Raw genomic sequence first — 14,395 nt, 5'->3', positions numbered from 1 at the left:
TTAAAGGAGAACTATGGGGTCAGTGTTTTTCCCCATAGTTCTCCTTAGGGTTTAGGGGAGGACACAAACTAGCATCCTCCCGTTACCCTAAGCTCAGTATACCGCGAGCTACAGCTCACGGTATACTGAGACGCCGCACCTGGAGCGGATCCCGACGTAGATGACGGGATCCGCCCAGCTGCGTGAGTGACAGCTGGCTCTGCCTATCTAGAGGCAGAGCCAGCTGTACCCGCCCCCTCCCCCGTCCGTTCCGCCAGTCAGCGCTGGCAGATCGGAACGGGGAGAGGGGAATCCAGCCCCTCCCCCTGTCACGGCAGAGAGCCGTGACAGGATCGAGAGGTGAGGGAACCCGGTATGTTTTCCCACACCTCCCGATCTACTGAGCCGACCTGTGACAGTCTCATTGTCACAGGTCGGCTAGAACTATGAGGTGAGTGGAAATCACTCATCTCATAGTTCTCCTTTAAATAAAAAAGCCATATGATCACTAGGGTTAACATTGACCTGGTGTCACGATAACGTGCACGTGTGTCCCCACACCGCGTGCAGGTATCTCTACAGGAGAACCAAATACGTGACCATATCAAACAATGCTTATGAACTATAATTTATTAGCAACTCCAAAAACACCACAACCATAAGCCCTCCCACCAACCCCCACAAGTGACATATAAAAAACTAACTAATACAAATAAAAAAGTACACACTTGGGTGATTTCTTGGGATGAGGTTGGAGATGTAACCAGGGGCAGAGTTGTGGATGGCTTTGTATGTTGTAGTTAGTATTTTGAATTTTGAGTGTTACACCAGCAACAAAGGCATGCATGAATTACCTCACCGGTGCTCACCCAAAAATGAAATATCAGCTTTTGGGTGGAGTTGGCATTTGAGCAGACAGTCAAAAATTATGCTGATGGTGAATGTGTGCATGAAAATTCTTTGTGCTGACAGTAGGAGGTTCTAGCAGCACCAACGTATTTAACATGAAGAGCAGAACACAGTTCAGAACACACATACCAGGCCACGGTTACTTCCCAAGATGCCCCAAACCATATGACCTGCCTGACATGTGCCTGAACTCTGAGGCTGCTTAAACACCTCTCAATGAATCCCAATACATTAAATAAAATTCTCTGGTTCATAAAGGTACCCAGATGTCAGGAACCAGATCTGAACCCAGGGCCTCTGCTGTAGCTGGCAGTGGTTCTACCTGCTGAGCCACCTTAGAACCTTGGATAGCTCCTTCCCTGATCTCCTGTGTAATCCTCAGGTAAACCTAGTTTCTGCTGAACTCTGAACTCCTTGCTCCTCCCTTGAATTTCCTATATAAGCCACGCCTCTGCACTTCCTGTTTGCCAGAGTATTGTGCTCCTGCCAATATCTTGCTTCCTTGCTCCTCCTGTGATACAATCCGCTCATACTGCTACCCGTGTACCGACCTTTGGCTGCTGATTCACCGATTACTCTCATCGTGTTCCACTTCATACCTGATACCTTTTGGCTACTGACCTCGGCTTGATCTCTGACTATGCTTCTGCCTGATCCTTATACTACTACCGTTTGCTTGGGTACCGAACTCGGCATGTTTGACTACGACTTTGCTTGCTGTTTCAGCTACTGGACTCCGAGCCTGATCCAGATCGTGACACCAGATCCCTGGAAGTAGAGGCTTTCTTTATAGTAAAAGTTTCTTGAGATAAACGTGCAGGTTCCCAGGTTCCCGGATGTCATGTTTAACCTCCTTTAATGACATTAAGTCACTGAGCCAGAAGTATGCAGCTAAGGACTTCTAACTTTACTGATCTTCATTTGTGTTCTAGGCCAGTGACTTAGAGTATTGAAGCCAGAGGGTCAGCATAACACACAGGCCAATAGTATTGCAGAGTGAGTAGTGACACAGGAAGCTGAAAAGCTGTGACAGTGAATATCCTGTTCTGTCTGACATTGGATGTATTTATCACCAGACTGGCTGGACAGAATTAAAAATATTGGTTGTATGTACAAACAGGTACACAATGGTATAGGAAGATAAAACAAGGAGATCAATAAAGATTGTGAACATCTCAGCAAGATTTCATGGAAAAAAAATGACACTCCCTCTACCAAAGTCAGAGCTCAGACCTGTGAGAAGAGCTGGAGGTGGACGGCGTTCTGCAGGAAGGATCTCATGGAGCTGCTCTTGTGGTCGAGGAAAGTCTCCTGGCAGAAAGTGATTGGCTCCCCCTGTGAGGACACAATAAACACAAGTGAGTCCTCAATCGCTGATTCAGCACTGGATATTATTCTGCTCATGAGTGAATTCCAAACTACGTGTAGAACGTCTGGCAGGTTTTGTGTTTTTTTTGGCTTCAGTTTTGAAGCTTTCATTTGGATTCTCCATATTAAAGGCCAACAAAGAAGGGCATAGAGCAGCCTTTCTCATTTGGACTCTTCATGATTGGTGTGCAGCTCCATTCTCTGCAATCATTTGCATCCCCTTTGAAGCATCTTTGAATGCTTCCTTTGTGTCTGTGAGCCGCTTATCTAGAGTCATCGCACTCCAAACACATTCCTCATAGAATTAAACCCACACCAAATCCAGCACCTAAACTCTATGCAATGTTCGTGTTTTAAAACCAGGCTAAAGGCTCACTTATTTACTCAAAACCATGAGATTTACTGAACATTGAATGTTACTATGTTGTTTTTGACTTTTGCCTTGTTCTGCACTGTGCTTTGACAACCCATGAAGATAAAAATGAAGATCTCATTCCCAATGCTAACATGTCTTTGAAGGAACTCTACTTCAAAACTTACCAGGTTGTAGTTGAGGGCTTCTCTATAGCTGCCAAACAGCAGAGCCTGGGCTCGGAGGAAGGCCCGTGACACCCCGTCACCCATGAAGGCTGAGTGTTTAGTCAGTTGCAGTTTCAGCAGAGAGACCTGGGGAGGAACAGAAAGATTGCCGGGGGGTGAGTGCAAAAAAGTAGGAGGCCCCATTTAGAAAAACTGAAGGTGTACTGGTAGCTTTACAGTAAACAATATATGGCAGAGAATAATGTAGATCAGAAAGTGAGGCACAAGCCACAAAAAGAAGGTTTGACGGCAGCGATTTTATATTACAAGGTGTAGGAAACCTCAACTGTAGTTCCAAAGGCCTGCACATAATATTCAGCATAGGAAAGAGACTGTCGGAGAGTTCAGACTTACAAGAGGAGACCATTAGAGATTGCAGAGATGCAACAGGAGTGGTTGGAGAGTGAAGACACACTACAGGAGATGTTTATAGACTATAGATCTGCTACATGAGACTGCCAGACATCACCATCATTATACACTCTTTACAAATGAATGCTTCCAGCAAATCCAAACCTTACCCCATCTTCCTGGATCTGCAATCTACTTCTGCAGGGTTAAAATTCACGGTGCTAACGAATTAATGTGCAAATTCACCATACCATTTTTTTAAGCACAAAGCACGGCATGGCCTTTAAACCATGAGCAGCAGACTTAGATGGGCTGTCTCACATCATTTACATAATAGAATGGTTCTCTTTACAGATTACCGAACTAAACATATTTTAGTTTTAGATAGTTGGTAGAATTTTGCTTCATATTTATCTCACGGGGAAACTTCACCGGTGTTTTCAGCTCTGAGCACCTTCCATGGCAAGAGTGATCTAACTCTCATTGGTGGATGTTTCATAAATGTTGCACTATGGACATACAGTAATTCTGCAACAGGAAATATTTGGGGCCTGGAGTCGGTCAGAATGAGATCTTCTGTCTGTGATTTGGCGCTACGCCCAAGGAGGCGTCTGGATGGGGAGTGGTGGAGAGGACACGGGGAAGAGAATGAGAGACTAATGAATGGGACGACGCTGCAACGACGCTGCAACGACTGGTGAGCTACGAACGCAATTTAGATAATCTTTTTGTTATGTTTTCTATATGTTAAAGAGAAATTTCTTTATCCCTTCGATTATCTCTTTTGAATCTGACTTAACATGCAGAACCAGTGAGATTTGATCTCCATTACTGGGAGGATAATAGGACTCGACCGCAGTTGCTAGGGGGACGTGGAAAGAAATCTAGTTACGAAAGACTCACTCCACGTTCCCCTAATAACTCGGGGACAATTAGATCAGTATATAGGGACTCCCTTAACATCGAACAGAGTGCTGTAACTCTTGGTATTGGGTCATCCCTTTCAAATCCTCACGGTTATATATCTATGTGTTTATATCTCTTTAAACAAGACCAAATTGGACTACATACTGTCATGTTTGTTTGCATGTTATATTTCTTGATAAATGTGGGCCACCCGTGACTTGGCCACTATACCGCAAGACACTAAACAAAATAAAACATAAATGCATGTACTGTATTGTATTCCTATGGTCACATGGTGACCTTGTTTAAGCCTAAATAAACTATTTTGGAAAAAAAGAATGAGATCTTCAATGAGCCTCACTCTATGGTGCCGGATGCAGAAAATGTTTGAATACGCTTCTGTGAGGGTCAAGTCTCTGTTAAAGGCTGATGACTACAGCTGTGGTGCGCTTCACCTTTAGCAGCCACCATCTGAGGATGCTTTCTATGTGTTGCCGGTGCTTGGGTGCCCCCAGGACCTAAGTGTCGGATTATCAGACCTTAATAGGAGGTTGTTTCTCTGCAAAGGGGAGTTAAAGACTGTGGAGTTGTCAAGATGAGTAGCCAAGTTAGTTGCTGGGATCAGGAGATTCGAGTATCTAAGCCACTGGGTTGAGCAGGGACATAGTCAATAACAAATCCAAAGTCAGGGCAGGAGATGTTAAAGCAAGGTCAGGTCATGCAAGAGATCGAATCCAGGAATCCAATAGGTCATAATAGCGAGATCCGGCATACGACAGACAAAGAAAGGTAAAAAGGTAAAGGCAGGCTAAGAACAGAAAGGGACCAGAAGTGAAACAGAATATGGGTCAAAGCCAAGAGTACAGGAACAGGAACGAGGCTATGACTAGGGAAGTAGGAACACTGAATGTCAGCATAACAGAAGTGAAAACAAGATACGAGAAGTCAGAATCAAGACACACACACATTAACAAAACTGAATGCTACAACGGGCAACTCAACTAGGAATGCTGTAATCTTAGAAAGAGATTTAGAGTAGAGCAATGAGGAAGCATGCCCTTAGCCACCCCAGTGCATGTACACAGTTCGTCTGAACAGATAAATAGGGCAGAGTTCTCTCGAGCCAAGACACGGGAAAGGGAACAAACACAGAAGCAGAAACAGGCAGACGGGATTGTGACAATAATGGGGTTTGAGTCTATTAATATGAAATATTTGCCTTCCATTTAGTTCAGTTTGCCAGGTCTCTTCAAATTCCAAAAAAACAGAGATCTGCTAATCTGGCCTGTGATCTTCATAGTCTTTAGTTCTAATTAACAAGTGATATACTAGAATCACCCTCTTAACCCTTTTTATGGCTGCCCCTAATTAAAGGCAAAACAAGCGGAATGGTAGAGCACCTATCCATTAGCAGTTGACAGGTTCATATAAACACAAGCAGGGACTGGTAGAGTTAATGTCACAGGTGACCCGGCATTCACCCAAAGATCATAAAACTGAGTTATAATATCAACTCAATTTCATAACTTGGAATTGGAGAGTGATATTGTAAAATTATTGGCACAATTAGCTGGGTCTTGTCAAGACGAGAAAACACATACCAAAAATAGCTAATGGGCAAAGGCCAGAGAGGCGACATTGACCCTCCTGGCCCTCCAATCATTCATATCTCCGGCAAGTTTGGTTTCAATCTAAAACTAAACTCATGACGCATCATAATTTAGGGGTTGTCGGATCAGATTGGATATGAATGCTCTATTATCCTCTCAGTTATGAATGTAACTGTTTGGGAGGAGCAAAGGAAGACATCGTAAAGGTTTGTCCCTCCTGCTCTCCTTCCCCAGCCCTGCCTTACGTGCCGGCTCTGTGACACCCCCTAGAGGGCTGACAAAAAGATGCTGCAGAGGCAGCTAGAGAGTCTCTTGTATGTAACATCAAGGAAAGGAACTCCAGCAGCATCAAGACGTTTGTAACATTCCAGAAGAGTTCCCCTTTAACATCTGGAAATCATCTATGCAAGCCTTGCTTGAAGAAGAGCCCTTCAGAACCCTCTTTTGCTTTTTGAACTTTAGGTCTTCGACCCAGAATAGCTTAGCGGTGGAGGAAGCAGGACAAGTGAGTCATAATGGTTTTCTTTTCAGGGAGGACTGCTATTCACACTTTTGAACATAGTGACATAGGTTTTTGAAAACCATTTCTGTTCCTACCACATGTGGAGGTAGACTTTCCAGGTCTTGGAATGGCGTCTCTAGGTAGTTTGTGTCCATATTAAAAATGACTACATCTTCCAGAACTCCGACATTGACTTGCTGTAGAGGAAAGAAAGAACGGAAAATATACAATTATGAGGACTCGTCCACCAAAACAATGTCAGCTTGTTGTATTATTCACCCATTCACCCATTCACCCATGGCCTTCTAATAGCTACCCAACTGCCACAAACTATAAGGAACTCTGCCTGGTGGAAGGAGATATTCTTGATACAGTAAAATAAATGAAGATTATATTTTATGTAAATATATATATATATACCTTGAGTGCCAATGTATACAATAGTAGGAAAGAGATTACAGAGGATGGGAAACAGAGCTGGAAGGAGGACCACTTTTAGAGTCCATTACAGGCATATGATGGCTGAACATGATTTAATCCACCAGCTTCCACCCATACCTGAAATATCAGAATAATGTGGTCCTTTAATTGGGGCTGTCATATTTGACACCCAGGTGTGTCACACAGAAATACACTTCTTAAAGGGTTAGTCCAACCAAATCTAATATTTCAGTGTTGGGTAGATGTTAGAGAGCCCTTCTGACAGTGTCTTCTGTCTCTATTGGAGAGATCTCTACACTAAGTTCCTTCACACTTGCTGTACCCAATATAAGGGGTTCCTACTATCCTTGATGGGATTTTATTTGTATCATGAACAATGAAACAGGAGATGCTGGGGTGGACAGAAACAGAGTCAGGAATTATGGCCAGGAGATCCCACTACTGAAACATCTAAGACGTATAATAAGTCAGAGGATGATTTGGTCAACTAGCTACCACCTATGATTAAAATAGATATTTTGGCTGTACTGACCCTTTAATCATTAGTTTTGTTTACCTGATACCACTTCCTAGTAACAATTGTGACATGAAGGCAACTTAGATCCACTTACCTCCATCAGACTGCTGTGTACACCGATCAGGTAAGGCATTGGTGCTCTAAGAAAGGACAATGAGACTTATGGTAAGTATATCACACATTTAAAGGAAACTTGTACTGAAGAAACACTGGAGTTCCTATTGTTGAACTCTCTTTATAAAACGCCAGTTATTTGGTTGTTATGCAACAATTATGCAGATCAGGAATTGTGACTTCAGTCTGAGTTTGGTGGCCTCATGCTTACATGCTTACCCCTGCAGGTGATAACTGGTATTGCAACTCAAGCATCAAAGTGAAAATAAAATGAAACACTTATTTGGCACTTTACCCAACACTATATACAATGTGATGTCAATATCAGAGCAGAAAAGTAAACCCTTTCCTAGTGAATTTGCTACCCTTTTGCTACTGAATTGTACACCCCTCTGATGCTCGGACCCTTAAAGAGGCAATTGTCATGTGGTGTCTGCCAATGGGCAGGATCACTGTTAAAGCAGGCTGTGACCTATTAACTCTGCTCTAATGTCTATCCCAAAAGCTCCTTCAGGAGAAAGTCAGGCACCCATTAGTCCTTCAATGTAATCTAACTCAGTCCAATAGATTGACATCAATTACTTGTAAAATGGGGTAAATGTTGAAATACAAGTCATTTGATTTTTTGCTGCTAGTCCGCTGTGGATATAATGGTATTTTACGAGATCCATCGTACCTAAATGAAGACGTCTGGGCTGATTTAAAAAAGCAAACAGCAAATTCTAATACGCTAATGCAGTAGTCTAAAGGAATCAACCCCAATCCTCTATCCATCTATTCTAGGCAACCAAAATAATGAAAGTGATCACAATCTGAAGATTCTGAGGCTTGTTTCTGCCACTTCTAACCCTGCTGCTGTAGACATCAGCCCATCTTAGCATTTGGTGAAGATAGGTGTCATCACAGCCACTTTTATTCCCTGCCTGAGAAGGCTTCTGGTTCACTGGTCACATAAGGGGACACCAGGAGCTTCTACAAGTATAAGAGTAGCATAGTCCTGATTGCTTACTACTTGCATGCTGCTGGCTTTCTGCGGCCTGGTTCTATTATCCATCATGGTCCTGGGAAAGTCTGCACCCCATGTACCCCAGCAATAGACCCACTATTGCTACAGCTTTAGGAGTGGGAACCCCCTCCATGGTACTACATGGAGATTCTAAAAAGGCAACCGGAAATCTGTGAACCCTGGCATATTCCAAGAGTCAATGGGAAGATTTTCTAGGTTGGTGTTGGGGCGTGTGCTGCAAGTTGACTTGTGTGTGTTTAACACTACATAAGCATTGTCGCTGTCCTGAGATCACCAAAGTTATCACAATTGTTTGATCCTCAGTTCCTGGAAAGCGCTGAATCTAAAGCCGTAACAATTAGGAGAACTCCTAAAGTGCATTTTCACCTTTGCAACCAAATTGGGATAATACCTATTTTATATTTGTTACATGTTCCCATTCACATAGCATACGCTAAAAAAATTTTTTTTCAAAGCTTCTTGCAATTTTAATTGCTTTTATTTGGGTTAGGGTTTTAAGGGTTAAAATGTCTTCTAGCTTCTATTTCTTTGAAATGTTAGGAGGGGCTGCCATGGGTGAGGGGTCTCGTCCATTGAGAGGTAGCATGTCCATTGTATGTTAATGAAGCTTATCAGATAAATACAATTCTCAAATTTCTGTCCCAAAGACCACTGTGAACGGGCTAAGAAGAACCCAGAACCAGCCATCTTGCCTTTTTTCAATATGCTGTGTGAACAGGAACACATAATGAACTTATAGAGGGGGTTTACTCAAATTTGACTGCAAAAGTGGAAATAGACTTTAAGTTTCAGCTGTAGACAGACAGATGAACAAGGTGACAGACAGAATGACAGACCCGCAGTAGTCCAGGAGGTGTGGAGGTAGTGTAGGAATATAGATGTGTTGCCAGTACATGGGATACAGGAGGGCTGCAGAGGCATGGACACAGGCTGTCAGCTGTGAGGTAGAGAGAGGAAGACACGGATTAAAATGGATCTATCATCAGATATATTTTTACAAGTTACATACATGAATGCCAAGTTATGTGTACGTGTAACACATCCAGGTTTTTATTACACGGAGATCACAGTACTCCTCCTGGTAATGCCGTCATCTGCTTTTCTCCTTACAAGGATTGAGCCATGCAGGGGCGTCCTAAGGACTGGTGTCACCCGGAATCGGATACCAAGTGACACCACGTCAACGCGCATGCACGCGACTTCACCACGCGCGTGCGCGATGACATCATCGTGCATGCGTGGCCATCTTTGTGATACTTGCTGGTGGCCATCTTGGTAATGGACACCGCCAGAGAGGAGGGGACGTTCACCCGACTTTTCAGAGGGGGTGATACCAAAATGACTGTCAGTCATTTTGGTGTCACCCCTCCAATGGTGTCACCCAGGTATGGGCCGAACCCCCCCTTGTGACGCCACTGGAGCCATGTTTGTTCAGACATCACCTAATCTAGACGTCTATGGGGAGCTCCTGCACAGGTGCGGCCAATGTATAGAAGATTGTGCTCAAAGGTTGCAAAAAAAAAAGTGGATACAGGTAAACATACACCCGGGGAGGGTGGTTTACAGGTGGATACAGGTAAAGATACACCCGGGGAGGGTGGTTTACTTTAGCTTGTGAGTGCACTTATTCTTTTTAGTTTGGCCTGTTTCGCCTTCCTTCATGTGACTAAACAGTACTTTTAGCATGACCCAAGTACTCTAATTATGGTTTAGTCCAATGCATTGTGAGATGTTTAAATTGAGTTTGTATGTCTGACGAGGTCTAACATAAGCTTTACACAAGTAACAAATAACATTTGTCTGAAATTTTGCCTATTCGGTATTAGTCTATAAATCCAGGTGTAGAGGGAAGTCACTATGGATATGGAGGTGTGAAGAATTGGGGGGAGGACAACACTTACCGTACTGAGTTTGCTGGATGTAATCAGGATCCTCCGCTCACACAACAGGCTGGAATATAACTGCAACATTGTGTCCACTTGAACAGCAACAAGGAACTCTGTGAGATTTCTCTAATTGATGACAACAAAACAAAGAAGTTTAGTTAATATCCCCCTGAGAGATCAAAGGGAAATCAAAACAATTATTAATGATCCTTCAAACAAGCACAGCTTTTTGTATCAGGTAAAATCACTTTATGAGATCATTATGACTTTGCAAACAATGTGACATTTCAGGGGCCATACAGGACCCCTTTCTTAAAATGAACTTGTGTCCAGACTATGCACACTTAAAAGAGAACTATGGGGTAAGTGTTTTTCCCCATAGTTCTCTTTAGGGTCACGGGAGGACATATACTAACCTCCTCCCGTGACCCAAAGCTCAGTATATCGCGGGCTATTGAGAGCGCCGTAGCCGGGATGGATCCCAACAATCCACCGGGCTGCCTATCTAGAGCCACAGCCAGCTGTGCCCGCCTCCTTCCCCGTCCGTTCCTCCACCCAGCGCTGGAGGATCGGAGAGGGGAAATCCCTGCGGGGAGACGATGGAGTAGTGAGCGGATCGGCTGCATGTTTCTGCTCACTTCCCGATCAATTATAGGCGACCAGTGGCAGCTTCTTTGTCACAGGTCGGCTCTAATTATGAAGATGAGTGGAAATCACTCAGCTCATAGTTCTCCTTTAAGTATTTCAATATTCTGAACCATCAGTAAAAATAAGTAAAGTCAGTAAAACAAGCCTTCATTCACCTGTGTAGCTATAGGCATTGTTGAGAAATCAATCTTCAAAATTCACAACAGAGGCTCTGAAATCTTACCTCTTCTCTCTTTACTTTCTGTTGCACCAGAATCTTGGCAGCCTGCCAGGACTCTATTGTAAACAAGCAGTAGGTGTTTAAAAACTGTTAAAAATGGACCAAAGCTTTACTTTGTTGTGATCTTTGAAGATCCTTGTGTCAGGTACCTGCCTGCCCATCACCTGTTTTAAAGCTGTGGGGAATTGAACATGGGTCTGCTGAGCACTTCCTGTGCTCTGAGCATGTTTATTTGGGTTAGTTTCCTGAGGGTGCTGCCATTGGATTATCTTCATGACTTTGGCCTGTTTTCCGACTACCGTTCTGAGTGGCCAACTTTGTACCTTGCTGCCCATTAATGTAGACCTTGGCCTGTTTCTCGACTACTCTACTGGATCCTGATTTTGTACCTGACTGCCAGTCTGTAGCTGACTCTGCTTAGCCCAATCCTCAGCCTCGCTCCACTTCGGACTCCACCTACCACAGATACCTTACACTTTGAGTTTGAATTACTTTACAGTACATGCAGCTAGAGAGGTCATTGAGGACTTGTCTTAAAGCACTTTTACTGCTTGGTCTGAGTGTGTAAGTACTTTAATGTCCATAGTCTTGGCCTAGGTGCAGTATAAGGTAGCAGTTTGTGATGTCATAATGATTTTAATAAAAAAAAGGTTTTCCTGATACAATGATGTGTGTTAGTAAGAAGAATCTTTGCTTATTGCATAATGGGGCGTCCATCTGATTACTACAGCACCCAGCACTAGGTCCGCACAGTGCGATATTGACATTCAGAAAGAACAGACTTGCAGAAAGCAAAACAGAACACAACAGGAAGGGTTACAGACGTAGAAAACCACATGGACAGACACCAACCTGCCACAATAAGAACCCTGGTGGCACTGACACATAGATTAGACAGTCAGGATGTAACTGACTGAAAGATGAATGTATGAGAAATACAGCCGACACACACAAATAAACTGTCACTGATATGTTATATAAATGGAAAGACTATCGTGTGGTCTGTAAACCAAAACCTATCACCAAGCCAATTGGAAGCTTGTACTGAGACATTAACACAGTTTGAAGTGTTTGCAATAAGATAAACAAAACAGTAAGTCACCAGCACTACAAAGTAGAGATGCACCGAGACCCGGTTTTCGGTATCGAATAAGAGTACCCAAATTTGTTTTTTTACGGGACTCGCTGATACCGAATACCGATACCGGAAGTCCCATTAAGGAGGCCAGGCGGCATGTAATGACTCGCCACTCGGCTTTCTGATTAGCAGGGAAGTCGTCTCCATGATAAGGGAGCATGCAGCCGGATTCCCGGCCAATCAGAAAGCCGGGCGCCGTTTTATTACACAGGGCCCGGCTTCTTGATTGGCTAGCTGCCTGACCAATCAGGAAGCCGGGCAGCAAGTCATTACACGCTGCTTGGCTTCCTGATTGGCCGGGAAGTCGGCTCCATGCTCCCTCATCACAAGTGATGAAGGAGCATGGATCCGGCTTCCCAGGACAATCAGTCTGGAAGTATCAGGCAAGTCATTGGAGCATTTGGGTGAGTATGAGTACCCGCCCAAATACTCAGCAGCGGCATCAATACAGATACTAGTATCAGTATCGGTCCATCCCTACTCCAAAGGTTCTCCAAGCAAAGTTATTTTTATTCCATGTCTAAAGTTACATTACCAAGTGTAGCAACATTTCAGAATCCATCCAATTCCTTCATCAGTCAAAACAAAGTAATGAAGGAACCGGATGCTTTCCAAAACTTTGCTACACTTGGTGATGTAACTGTACACATGGAATACAAAGAACTTTGCTTGGAGAACCTTTGGAGTGCTGGTGACTTACTGTTTTGTTTATCTGATCCAGTGGCGCCATCCGTTGTTGGGGCATTTTCAGTCAGGAGTGCGATGGGATCCCCTACATGACTCTACAGTAAGAATAAAGACCATTGTCATGCCACTGAACCACTAATACAAACTGGAAAACCAACATAAAATCCGTGAGATTTGTACTCTTCAATTGGATCATCAATGAGCCAATGAGTAACTGCCATCAGGATAAAGGCCAGGAAGTCAGGTAGGCACTGCCTTAGACAGGAATTTATTTGGCTACATTCACCTTCTTCATGCAGTCGGAGTGCCGGGCATTTTGGACACATTTTAGGGGAATTACCATTCATTCAGTTGTATCTTGCTTGAAGCCAAATATGCCACAAACAAAGCACAGAGGTGGCATGGAGGCCTTAGTCCTTTGTGTATGTTCTCTGATATCATTATAACGTCACTTGCAGATACAATGATCACCAGCAAGCTGGTAAGAACAGATCGATGACAGATCAACATAACCTGACTTCTAGGGAGAAGGCAGTGAATGAAGCTCCACTAGGAAGTGACTCACATTTTCTGGAATGGATGGCAGCTTTGCAGGATCCGGAGCCACAAAATAGGAAAACTGGGAAAGAACACACAAAGTATCAGAATTTCATCCTCAACCACTTTATGTCATAGTCAACCTGAGGACTAATAATTATAACAATTATAGGTCAATTATGTTTTAATTAGGAATGCACAGATACTTTTCAGATACCAGTGCAGATACTTGGCATTTTCATGAGAACTACCAGGGTTGCAGCGGTTGCAGCTGGGACCGGGCTCAGGTGCCCCACCACTGTCCTGAAATCATTAGTCTGTATTGTTTTACAAAAACTGTCACATGACAATAAACAAAAATGTATCAGTACTTGTATCAGTGAGCACTTGGAGAAGTATCAGTACTTGTATCTGTGAGCACTTGGAGAAGTATCAGTACTTGTACTTGAAAAAATGGTATTGGTGCATTCCTTATATATATATTTATAAAAACAAAATCGTACAATGTAATGAGATGTACAAATCCCGGGAGCTCCGTGTGCTCCTTACAAATGCCAGCTGCCTCCTAACTTCTGAGTTTTGCTCTAGTCTAGTCCTGGAGCTGGAAAAGTATCTGTACTTGTACTTGTACCGAGTGCGGTACTTGGTATCGGTGCATCCCTAGTTTTAATGTTTTTTTAAGATCAAAGAAGATTTGTTTATATACAAGCTCAGTAATAGTTCTTTCCTTTTAGACACTCTGTCTCTGAATACTTAGAGGGAATCTTTGGAGGGCGGTGAAGAAAAGAGGGAGGAGTCAATGCTCTACCTTTTTTACTTGTATATGTACATTGCAGTTTGAGCTAATGAGCTCTGTAAAACACCCATTTTTTCCCCGCAGAATGGAGATGTTGGATGTATAAGAAAAGGAAAGGAAAGGGGGGGGGGGGGGGGGGGGGGCTGGGGCAGGGTGCCTGCTGCCCCTTTCCGGCCAGAG

At 43.5% G+C, this 14,395-nt stretch overlaps 1 protein-coding gene across 1 annotated transcript in view; it reads right to left on the bottom strand.

Annotated features, from left to right (window-relative positions):
* Positions 1 to 14,395, bottom strand: part of LOC108794610 (DENN domain-containing protein 1B-like) — a 52,798-nt gene that overhangs the window by 19,561 nt on the left and 18,842 nt on the right. Inside the window, exons 8-14 of the mRNA XM_018565690.1 lie at positions 13,448 to 13,501; positions 10,205 to 10,315; positions 9,140 to 9,240; positions 7,257 to 7,302; positions 6,300 to 6,401; positions 2,797 to 2,922; positions 2,122 to 2,223 (exon numbers count right to left, since the gene is read on the bottom strand). Of these exons, the coding sequence (XP_018421192.1) occupies positions 2,122 to 2,223; positions 2,797 to 2,922; positions 6,300 to 6,401; positions 7,257 to 7,302; positions 9,140 to 9,240; positions 10,205 to 10,315; positions 13,448 to 13,501 (642 nt within the window). The remainder of the gene's footprint in view (positions 1 to 2,121; positions 2,224 to 2,796; positions 2,923 to 6,299; positions 6,402 to 7,256; positions 7,303 to 9,139; positions 9,241 to 10,204; positions 10,316 to 13,447; positions 13,502 to 14,395) is intronic.

This window comes from Nanorana parkeri, unplaced genomic scaffold, assembly GCF_000935625.1.
Source record: "Nanorana parkeri isolate BGI_ZX_2015 unplaced genomic scaffold, ASM93562v1 scaffold874, whole genome shotgun sequence".
NCBI lineage: Eukaryota > Metazoa > Chordata > Amphibia > Anura > Dicroglossidae > Nanorana > Nanorana parkeri.
This window is presented reverse-complemented; position numbering and strand designations above follow the sequence as displayed.